Here is a 12,310-nt window from a genome sequence, read left to right on the forward strand (position 1 = left end):
GCTCCTAACAGGATTGCCTCTCGAGGAGCAGCTTCGAGTCTTCTGGATCAGCTGAAGACAGGAGGGTGCAGGTAGCAGCCTGCTCCACCCAGTGCCCTCTGCATTTCAAGGAAAGAGAAACCTGGGCAGTCTCCATGATCTAGCCGCAGACTCAGGAAAACATTCCTCATTTTCAGGATCTCCCAAGTTAACAGCATCTTTTCCGAGCCTTCTGTGACTTGAGTTCTTCAGGGCACCTGGTGCAGACAATGAAGTCCATCTGTCTCCCTATCTACAGCCCACTTGCCCTCATGGACAACAGCCCCGGCTCCATGCCAAACAGTCTGCCTTTATCTTGGTGAGGGGGCCACTTGGAGACAAGCGTTGGCCAGCCTGGCTACACACGTCTTTTCAGTCCGATCAGAAAAAGGTGGTCTACGCAGGAGCCTCTGAGCCTAGCAGGCGGACTTTCTCAGCTGCCGCCTCACACAATGTCCCAGCTCAGCGGCATCGCTGTGCAGGAGTTGGGGGGCCGGGGGGGGGGGGGGGCGGGGTGTGAACTCAGGAGGACAACGGTGAATGGCTCAGCATCTGATATGAATTTATCACCGGCTGCTGGTTGGGTGGGGGATGAAGCGAGTAGAAGGGTCTGTGAGTGTTTAATGCACCCTGCCACAACCCAGCAGTTTGCCCTAAAGAGCCTTTTACCCATATAAAAGGACAGGGTCAAAAGTAAGTTGACCCCTGACAGAATGTACAATTATTAGGAGAGGGCTGTGCACGAGCAGCTGCTGGAACCCCACTGGTTCCGCATGGGGCTTCCAAGAGTCAGAATATGAATAATCAACTCAAGATTGTTTTCTCCACCCCTCTCCACCCCGCCCTCTCCCCACAGACGTGCCCCCTGTTTCGGGCAAGTCCTATTATATTTCTACAGGAAGAAGCATAGCCCTCCCTAGCAGCTGCAATAATTGTGTTCCTATTGTGAGGAAGACCTCCTCCTGGCCACCCCCTTACAAGTGGCCATTGTCGATGGAGAGTCAGTGATTACACGCTCCGCCTGATGCTTTGGGGGACCCAGCTGCCTAAGTGCTGACACACGAGTGTGCGGAAGGCCAGGAAGGGGGCTGGTGGAGGTGGCGGCAGGAGGTGGGGGTGCCTCGTCTGTGCAGTGGGGCTCTGACATACCCGACCTCTGCATAAGTCAAACCCAGAACAAATGAGGCTTTATCAGGCCCCAGTGACGAGGGGGTCTCATCTCCCTTTGAAGTGGGGCTGAGCATGGAGCCTAGCAGCTTTTCCTCCTTTGGATCAAGCAAACATCCTTCTTTTGATATGCTACATGCTCATTATCTCTGTCCCATTTAATGATTTTTGATTGAAGGGTGGTGGCTGGGATGCCGAGAAGATCCTCAGAGAGGCTCCAGCCAGCCAAGCCAGCAAGAAAGGCCTTCCTTGTGCCTGGGCCTAAATTTGGAATTTCTTAACAGTGTGTGCTTGTTCTTAGAGGCAGATAAGGGCTGAGCGTGAAATTCTTAATTAAGCAATAAATAGAGAGTGGGGTGTCAGCAGATGTAGCCAGTAGCCATGGCAACGGGAATCACATGGGCAAGGGAGCTGAGGCTAGAGGTAGGCCTCGGGCCTGGACCTGACTGACAGCTGAAGAATCCTACAAAGCTTGTAAACCAGATTAATTAGCTGACTAATTATTTCATAGCGTTAATGTAACTAAAAAATAAAAATAGTTCACCATGAAGGGAAACATTCCTGGAAAAGGAACAGCAGGGAGAGTGGGACGCCGGCCGGGGAAGGCAGCTCCGTGAGCTGCCCGCGAATCAAATCGTGTGGACGGAAAAATGGGTTTGCTGGGTTGGGGTTTGACTTGGAAGATGAAAAGGAACACTTGTTCCAGGGTCATGCCCGTCCCCAAGCGTGGCACCGAAGTTACAGCTCAGAAGCATCCTCCGTAATAGTTTATCCCATCCAAGATCGCCCCTCCTGGGTGTGAACACAACCGTAGCCCACCGGGACCTCACTTGCGGTCTGTTTTCTGAGTGTCTCTATGGACAGTAGTCTCAGGGACTTTAGAAAGACAACCCGAACCAATCTTCTTAAAAGATATTTTTTAATGAGCGAGGTTATCTTATTCTGTGCGTAGCAATTGCTTAAGAGGTATCAAATGTCAATCGTGGGAGCAAACTATCATCTATGTCACATTATCATGAATCTGTTATCTAACGAAATCTAGCCAAGGAAAATAAACTGAGAGCCTTTCAGAAAGGTGATGATGAGTTTGAGGACTGTGACAGTTTGTCTTCCAGGGAAATAGGAAAAAGTCTAGAGCGATAATCTAGTGAGAAAATCTGTAGTAAAGTAACACAGCACACGCATCGTACTTGGAGATGTTTGGGTGTTTTGTACCATGATTCCAAGAGATGAGTAAGTATTCTTAACCTCGCCGTATAGATGAAGTCACTGGGGCGTGGAGCATTCATAATTCCATGCCCCAGGTAAAACAGCCAGCCAGCCACTGATTAAAACCTTAAGCCCTAAGCTCTGGCCATGAGCTTTCCAAAGAATCTGCATTCCATAAAGATGTTTTCTGAACAAAGACAAAACTTGCCTCGGTAGAGAGAGAAACACGAGGGTCAAAACATATTATATGCGCGGGATTTTTTTCTCTGTCGCCAGGGATCAGCGAGAAGTTTTCTCCCCGTGACCCTGCCTAGCACCCCCACCCACCCTTTTTGGTCAGTGGTCAATGATTATTTGGTGGGCAGCACACTCTAGTGGAGGGATCCGGAGCCAGGAGCTAGAACGCCTGGGTTCTGATTATTCCTGTTCTCAGCTGGGTCTAAGATTAGCCAGGTATCTTAAATCACACATATGCAGCCGCCAAATGCAGGAAATGAAGATAATTATGATTGTTGAAATAAAAATGTCCTCTCCCAGGGGATGTGGTAAGGTCACAGAGAATACAAAAGATGACCCTCTCAGAAGTGGTCGAAACACGAATGGAACCCAGCTGGTTGTCAGTGAAGCAGCACCCTGAATGAAAGCCAGCCAGGAAAAGAAGCAGGACACCCCCCCCCTAAAAGTTACACAGGAAACTCAGGGGGCCTGAAGGAGATCAAGCAGTTTCCCTACAATGAAATGAAACTTGTACACACAACTCCCCCCGTGTTTCTTCATCCCAGGAATATGGCCATACAGACTGTGAGGTCTTGACTTAGGCGTTCTTCTTAGATTATATGTACTTTATGTAGAATAGCCCCAGCGTAGCCGTATAAAGTCACGTGATCAAAGAGTAACCCACAATTAAGTACATTAAGCACTATGTAGAATGTATGGCGCGGAACAGGAACAGGTACCAGCTATAACCACCTCACAGCCATGTAGGCATGATGGCATCATCAGCCTTCCGAAGGGTGCTGGAAACTGAACAGGGAGGAAGGAGATTCACACTCATAACCAGCTCCACACAGCTGCATGGGACCAGCGAGGAAGGGCAGCACATGGCCCCATTCCTGCTGAATCCTCATGTCCGCACCGTGCCAGCCCAGACAGAACAGAAGCGTGTCTAGCCTCCTATGTACCCCTTGTGCTCAGAGGATAGAGAAGGCCCACATGGCCCCAAAGCCACCACTTGGAACACTGAGAATCTTCTTCAAAGAACAAGGGTCTCCAAGTTCATCAAACATTGAACTAACCCTCTGGGACTACCTGTTCCTTTTCCAACTCATATTATTCAAAAGTAGAAATACTGGGGTTTTCTGACACAAAGAATTTTGTAAAAATTAATGAAAATGGCACACCTAATAAAATAATTTATATTAAAATACCCACCTACATTGTGTGTATATATATATGCAATATATACATACAGAGGTACATCTACATATAAAGGTACATACTTACACAGATGAGTATTTACACCATCTGTGTGCATATATGGGATAATAGTCTAACTTGCTATTAAGTCAATAAATAATACTATCAAAGGGGAAGAAAACCTGTAGCTGTATGATTTTATTTTTTCTTTAAGCCCCAAATATTCCTTGATCATTTTGGCTTATGTGAGTATTTAAACTCATTTGGCTTACATGAGTATTCAAACTCATCTGCATTGGTCAGCAGAATCTGACCAATGGACATACTTCTGAAGAGAACACTAAGTAATAGAGCAAGAACCTTCTGAAATTAAAATCTGCTTCAGAATATATATCAAGTGAATAGTCAGAGTTGAAGTTAATGGCAACTACTTGCTCTTGCTAATGGTATTCATCTCCAGTGGAAAAACAGTTACAGGCTCTCTGTCCCTCCTGAGTTTTTATAGTTTTAGGTGACAATTATGAATGAATCAAATCAGAAATAAAATTTGAACAGTACAATTCAGTGTAAATAAAATACACAACAACCCATCTGGCAAACATAAAAAACACCAGGGTAGTACCATACTCTCCTCTCTGGTGCTGTTATAATGTAATCATCCCAGGACAGCTCAGACTCAGTTGACCGGTAGCACAAGTGAGAGGGACAAGGGGCTCAGGACAACTGCCCAGCTCTCTACATCCTAGGGACAAGTCTGGCTTGTGGCAGGGCTGAGACTTGAGGTGCTACAAGTTCTCCTGACGCTAACCAGGATCTGTGAAGACCCATTTATAACAAAACTGTCATTCTACAGACCCATTTGGACAGATTCTCCTGACAGACCACACTGAGCTGAGGTTGGTGTAAGTGGGCATCACAGTGCTCAGAGTGACCACTGCTGACAAGGTACAGAAAAGGAACCTGAGACAAACACCAGAAAGTCCAAAGAAATCTCCCGCGAAACACCCACAAGAAGAAGATAAGGAAATCCTTTAGCCAACTGTTACTCTGCAATCAAAGAAGGGTTTCTGGTCCTATAAGATGAAACTCCTGAATCCTTCATCTTTATTTTTTAATCTTCACCCAAGGATGTTTATTGATTTTAGAGAACAAAAAAGAGAGAGAGAGAGAGAGAGAAACATGGGTGTGAAAGAGAAACATTGGTTGTCTCCCATACACACCCTCACCAGGAATCAAACCCACAACCTTCTTGGTATAAAGGACGGCGCTCCAACCAACTGAGCCACCAGCCAGGGGCTGGACCCTTCATCTTGATGCTACATCCGGACACAGACAGAGGCAGCCCCCGCTCTAGTCTTCAGATCAGCCCTCCACACCTTCTCATCGTCCTGACCTCGGATTCCCTTCCCGGCTTTCTTCCCACCTTCCGCAGTAACATCACTCTTCAGTGACCCTCCCTCTGCAGCTGCTGCCTCCCTCTCCGCTGCTCCCAGTATCTGTGGCCATAACCCAGCCAACCTGTCTTTCCCTGCACTTGATCTTTCTACAAATACAACAGTGCCTTTAAGTGAATTGAACATATTAATAACAATGTGTGCTAAGCACTTGCTGTGGGTTAGGCACTGTGATAAAAATGTTTTATCTTTAATTTTCTTTCCTTTGAGGTAGGTCCTATGCTTACCTCATGTTGCAGGTGAGGAGGCTGAGCCTTAGAAAGAGGAGCTGCTCCGTGTTGGAGCTAGGATTTAAACCCCGGCAGTCTGATTTCAAAGCCCACCCACTTAACCAGAACACACAGCTGTCGCCCTCGGTGTCCCATCGTTTCATAACACAGACGTCGGAAAGTCGTGCATAAGTGGTGGTTTCTGACTACTCGCCCTCAAAAGACTCCTCCCATTATACTTACCCAGATAGGTGAGTTGCCTCAATTGGTTATTGAAAAACCAGTCGCAGCCTTGGTCTTGACCAGGTGACAGCAGAGACCGCTGGGACCGCCCCACCTGGTTCCCACACCTGATGAGGATGTCGGGGTAAGGCCATGGGATGGCGTGAACCAACCAGAGGGCATTCCCAGGAGCAAAGTTGCTGAATGTCGCTGAGTACTTGGAATGAGAGAAAAATATGGTAGAGCTCATTTAGTAAGGGAGGCTCCCTCTAAAAAGAGCTACAAAGAACACCGAGTACTTTGGAAATGGGAGAGTTCACACCCAGACTACTTTTCTTGTGGGGAATGGGCTTATTTAAATCCACTCCATAATAACGTCATCGCTAGAGCTACAAAATCATACAGTGTGAGGACTGAAAGACTCCATGAGTTTCTTTTTGTTTAACAACTTTAATTAGCCGAAGAGAAAACCAAGGCCCAGACAAGTGAATTGACTTGTCTCAGATCCAACAGTTACAAAAGGCAGCAGGTCTGAAATTCATTTAACTTCCAGAGGCAGGCGATGATAGGATTACAGCCCTTCAGTTTATCACAATAAGAGCCAACACTGTCACATGTGCTACATGCCTAAGTAGGACTCACACAAAGTCATTCAGCCCTTGAAAGATCCCCCCTGTGAGTGTGACTGTTACTGCCCCATTCTACAGACGAGGAGAGCGAGGCACGCAGAGGCTTGGGGAACTTGTGCCACATCACAAAGTGGAGAGTGCTGAGCCAGGAGAGAAACCCGGATGTCCATCTCCAGAGGCACCAATCTGCTGCCTTCACCTCATGAAAACTCCACAGAATGTTCTCATGGGAGCCTCCAGAGAAGACAAGAGCTCTCTGTTCTCAGAGAGATGGTGAGCGGATAAAGAGAAATTCTGCTTTGGATCCCTCAGAACTATGGCACATCTAAAGTGGCTTCCGGTCCCCTGAGACTGCTGTCATGGTTTTTAGGGAAAACATGTGTGATGAGACAGGAAGAAAGAAATCTGTTAAAAGAAAGAAAAGAAGCTTGAGGGAATCCACCTGATGTCTTTTTTTTTTTTTCCCCAGAAAAGGTACCCACTTCCTACACGACCGTTCCTATCTTTGCTCTCTGTAAAGACAGAAAACCAAGGCCCAGACAAGTGAACTGACTTGTCCCGGGTCAAACAGCTAGAGAAGACAGTGCCAGGTCTGAAATTCATTTAGTCTAAAATTTGACTCCTTCAACCAAACCCCAAAGAAAGTCTTGACCTTCGTTTGCAAGTTAACCTTTGACCACGAGGTGGCAGTATGCAACATAAAAACGCTTTGTTGAGCTATTTTTCTCTGTCTACAAACACTTCTCTGGGTTAAGTTGTTTCTTAACCCATAATCTAAGAATACAAGTCTATAGATTGCTTAGAAGCTGTTTTTCATTGTATTAATAAGTTTAAAATTTAGATAGAACCATTCTGCAATCCAGGTGAGATTTAAATAGATTACAACATGTTTACTTTTTTTTTTTTTTTTTTATTCAGCCATATCTCATATTCAGGTTACATTCATCTGGCCAAATGCTGCTGCAGTTTTCCTTATTAACACCAGAAGATGCTAATACCTGCAAATTAGTATTTCAGAAAAGGACACCTAGTAACCCCTTGCAAATGGAACACACCATGAAATAGATTACCTGCAGGGATCGGTTGATCCACGGAGTCTCAAATCGCAGTGAGTAGGTCTCTTGGTCCAAGAGGAGAGCCATCCATCCATAAGGGTTAGACAGTGTGTCATGCACATAATGGACAGTGGTTGTCTTATTTCTGCTGTCGGTAATGGTTAAGTCATAAGAAACATCTGGAGCATTAGCTCTACATGAATTTAAAAAGAAAAAAATGGGTTTTAAGTTATTTGTTCCTTCTGGATCTAATGTACTTCTCTTCCATCAGTGTGACTGCTCTTCTATTCTCTCCATGTGTCTCTTGGGCCCCTTCTTGTGTGTGTGTCTGTGGCAGTTGCAGTGGTCACTGTGTGGTCAAAACACCCCAGTGGGAAGCTGGCATTGCATTGTCTGCATTTCACTGGTCTGGTGGGCTGAACGCAGTAATGCTCAGGACCGATGCCACTCAAGTGCTGTTTTAATGTACTCACATATTCCAGGACCATATATTATTATTTAACAAAGAAATGTCCATGGCCAGAATTTTGTAGACCAGGTTCACCCGCAGCAGAAAAAAATTGCATAGTTATAGCTATTTTTTTCTTTCTTTTTTTTTTTCTTTTTTTATCCTTACCCGAGGACATTTTTGCATTTATCTTCAGATAGAGTGGGAGGGATAGAGGGGGGAAGAGAGAGAGAGAGAAACATCAATGTGAGAGAGACACATCGAGTGGTTGCCACCCACACAACCCCAACCAGGGCCAGGACAAACTGCAACCAAGGTACTTGCCTTAGCAGGAAATGAACCCAGGACTCTCTGATCCACGGTACAACACTCTAACCACTGAGCAAAACCAGCCAGGGCAGTTATAGCTCTTTCTATGGAGAGCAATGACCGAGATGCAGAACCTGGTGTGCGTAGACTCTCAGAAGCCCTCCTCCCAGCAGAAACGGCTTCAGTAGCCTTCCCAGAACGAAGAAGCAGCTTGCCCCTCACTTGTGGTCCTGCACAGTGCCCAGTGCTCACACCACTACAGCGGCTCTGTGTTGTTGGGCTTGCTTTAGTGCTGTTAGCCCAGGTTGTGAGAGTCTTACGTTGGAGATATTTTCTTCTTTTTTGGTACCCTGCCACAGGACCCTTCACACAACTCAATCATGTCTGTTACATGAGAAAAAGAACGAGTGGATTAGCTCTCCCAAAAGCTCGTGCCCATTTTCTAATTTATATAAAGGGTTCCTGGGAGAACTGCATTTTATCAAATGAGGAACGTGAGGCAGAGTATGGCAAATGTGTTATGGAAACGTCACAGGTAGAACCAGACTTTTTTTATTTCTGCAAATTCTTCTACACAGCCCATCCCAGGAAGTGATCGTTAAGACTTCACTAGACCATCACTAGATATAGCCACATGCTGAGACCCTAAAAGAAAGTCAAAGTGGACAGAAAAAAAATAAAGCAAAAAAAAAATCAATACATGTTATGATTGTCCTCTCCCCCCCCCCTTTGGTTCAGTTTTCATGAGAACCTTAAACTGTGGCATTTTGCTGCAGGCAGATAATTAAATTCTCAAAGAGGAGGGAAATGAGATGAAGGATGTTGGGTTTTCAAAGTGAGGTGTGGCATGAGCATATCCAAAGCCAGTTTACAGTCCAGCGGCATATTATAAAAGGAAACTGTTTTTCGTGTTAAATGCTTGGGGACGATGGTTGAATGGGTGTAAACTGGAAATCTACATCTTGTATGTACGTGGGCAAATGACAAACCTGCTTCCAGTTTTCATTTCTTTATCTTTTTTCAATGGAGGCAACAGTAGCATGTATCCTGTGGAGCCACTGTGACACGTAAAGAGATAATCTGTGTAAAGTGTTCGGTAACCACCATCAAGCCCAATAACATCTACCTACAGCTCATTTAAGAGTCTCAGATGTGCCAGGCTTGCCATCCTGTACTACTTATTTTAATGTCTAGACTAGAGGTTTATTTGGTCATTAAAAAAAAACAAAAAACACTCAATACCTTTGGCGGTACAGAGCCTTGATACATATTTCTTGTAAGATTAAATATGTTTGTTTCATCTGTTGGTTAATTAAAGGGATGAAAAATAATTGGGACACCAGGAATATAAGAACTATTCTTTCCCAAGATTTCCCTATGCAGCATTAACTAAATCTTTAGAAAGTTGGGAGCAGGGGGACTTCTTCCTCTCTTTGGGCTTGGGATTCTTAGGTTTTTCTTCACATGTATCTCAGAATTTAAATTGGAACTGAAGGAAAATCCTCAATTCATATTCTCAGAATCAGAATGGACACAAAGGGCATCTGCGCTGATTTCTAACCCGTTGCAGGAATTTATTTCCTATTTTATCCTGTCCCTTCTTCCAGTCATGGGGTAGTCACATCCTAAAATCCCTCCTCCATTTGCAACATTTATCAAATGTTCATTTTTAAATGAGCTTTAGAAAACTAAATTTTACTCCTTGTATTTTCTACCCATTTGTCCTCAGCCATCATGGCTTTTGCTTCCCTGGTTTGAAACTCCGCGTCCCGGGAGGTCATTCATCACATTTTGGCCCAACAGGTACATTTAATGAATAAAGATAGGCCACTGAGAAATACATGTAGAACAAATGTGATGAGAAGAGATAAGTTGGAACCAGGAAATACCAAAGAGGTAGATGAGTTGTAGGTGCCTTGATTAAAGTGGAATTCCCCGCAGTGCAGGGATGATGTGGAGTGTTTCAGGCTCTGAAAGTGTATCCTTTCTGCTTTCGCACGGGGGCTCAGGAAAATGAATCGCAAGACCGAAATCCAGGAGACACGAGTTGGTAAGTCAGAATTTTCATTTAATAATTCACAGTACAAGACAAAACTGTCTTTCCGATAGTGAGCACTCAATAAATATTTGTTGAATGAACAAGCAAGTGTTAAATGGACAGAATACCCCAACCGATGCTTCTCCCCAGCAGGGAAGTCTACCCAGAAAACTATGGGAGAGTCAGGAGATTCCTGGTAAATGTATTCATCAAAGGAGATAAGCACTTTGATGCAAGGTTATTAGAGCCTAATACAGTCAACCTCCATATCAACAGGATATTTGCCCAGAGGACTGAAACACTATGCTCAGTGGTCAGAAAACCTCTCCTGGGCCTTACAGGCAATCTGACTAATAGTGAGCCTTGGTTTAGGAAAATGCTAAGGTTTTCTTATGAACTTAAATTTCTTATTTTTCCAATCAAGTGCTCTCAATCAAACCTCTTTTACAAATAGTATAGTTTTGAACTATAAACCAAAAGAAGGATACCATTAGTTTATCCACCCATCTGTTTACATTTAATTTCTCCAACCTATATTTTGTCACTCTTTTCTTAAGATAGCATGCATACCATCTTGAAAAATATGAAAATAGTACCTCAGTATGTTACAATGTAATTGATTAGGTAGACATTTCCAGAAATGCTTCTTACTTCCAGCAAAGTGGCCCCAAGAACTTTCTTGGTCACTTTGGCTAGATTTCATTATTTCTCAATTTCCATCAGTATCCCATTGAAAAATCGATTTTCAGGATGTAATTTTTCCTGGTTTACTTTCTATAAATCGTAACTTCAGTGATTGAAGGAGCTGTTTCTCAACCCATACTCCCCAGTTTCAGAAGGCCCTTTATAAACCTGAACCCCTCTTCATATACGCTAAAGCAACTAAATTCTAACATTAATTCAGTTCTATTTGTCATCAGGACTCCTGTACCTTCCTTGTGACATCATTTCCTTCCAACCAGCGTCTGGTAATCTGATACTGACCCCCTGACCAGCCAGACACCCACCATGGCACACTGTGGTCCTAAAGTACCTTCCGTCCTGCCCTGATCCTCTGGAGCCGCCCCTCCCTCTCCACCAAGGTCTGCGCGGGGTGCAGTTTCATAGGCACTCACATGCAGCACCAGCTGTCTGTAATGCCACACAGGTAGAGGAAGTAAAGCTTATCAAATATACCTTTATCACAGCTAGAAGTGGAAAGATCACATGTTACATTCTGCAAAGCAAATCCAAATACACAAGCCCCATCACCTCCCAGTGGGCACGGGGCCTTGTGCTGACCATCACGGGGGCCAACATTTCAAATAGCTCCCATCTTTCTAGCACAAATAGCAGCAGTGACAGGGCCGGGCTCGTCTGAAAAGCACCAAAGGAGCATCAAGAGTCGAGGAATGCCATGAAGAGAATTTACCAACCATAATTACTACAATTTTCGCTTGCCCTAAATAGCCACCAATCTCCCCATGCCCTAAATAGCCACCAATCTCCCTCTCTTTACTGTTAATGAAGCAAAGGAGCACAAAAGTATTTCTAATTTGGAGGAGCCAAGGGAGTCTGCATGGGCCATTACCAGCAGAGAGCTTCATTACTAGGGGAAGAAGTCTCTCCCTGAACTTCTCATGGTTTTATGTGCAAGAAATCAGGAGGCAACCAGTCCATTTTAAATGTTAATCCTTCCTTCTGCAGCAGCAACAGCTCCTGTACACAAGCAGAAAGACAAAAGAACTACAAGCTTTTCCTTTTCTTTTCCTGTTTGATGGGGTGCCTTCACTTCTGTACCTTTTAAAGTAGTCAAACCTCTTTTCAATTAAGCAATATTTTCCTTTAAAAACACAGCACTGTCACTTGATGAAACGTCTAGCCTATGTACCAATATACAATACCAATTGGATAAATAGTTACGTGATTTAGTGCCCATATACTGTGTGGAACTGTTGAATGTATACTGCCCACAAAGGATGTGTGAGGCAATCAACAATCCCAATGAGAACAAATATTAGCACCCTGGTTTATGTTTCCCATTAGCTGACTTTTCCTGAGGGTCCATATCTCTGTGTATTAAGACAAACACGGCACTGAGCTCGAAATCCTCTCAATTCGGAACAGTTGTGAAATAAACACTTTCTAATTACACAT

At 44.4% G+C, this 12,310-nt stretch overlaps 1 protein-coding gene across 1 annotated transcript in view; it reads right to left on the reverse strand.

The window, feature by feature from the left end:
* The window catches only part of PKHD1 (PKHD1 ciliary IPT domain containing fibrocystin/polyductin), a 471,475-nt gene that overhangs the window by 243,047 nt on the left and 216,118 nt on the right, over positions 1 to 12,310 (reverse strand). The window contains exons 48-49 of the mRNA XM_036248838.1: positions 7,395 to 7,572; positions 5,717 to 5,912 (exon numbers count right to left, since the gene is read on the reverse strand). Of these exons, the coding sequence (XP_036104731.1) occupies positions 5,717 to 5,912; positions 7,395 to 7,572 (374 nt within the window). The remainder of the gene's footprint in view (positions 1 to 5,716; positions 5,913 to 7,394; positions 7,573 to 12,310) is intronic.

Source organism: Molossus molossus, unplaced genomic scaffold (assembly GCF_014108415.1).
Source record: "Molossus molossus isolate mMolMol1 unplaced genomic scaffold, mMolMol1.p scaffold_m16_p_8, whole genome shotgun sequence".
NCBI classification, from domain to species: domain Eukaryota; kingdom Metazoa; phylum Chordata; class Mammalia; order Chiroptera; family Molossidae; genus Molossus; species Molossus molossus.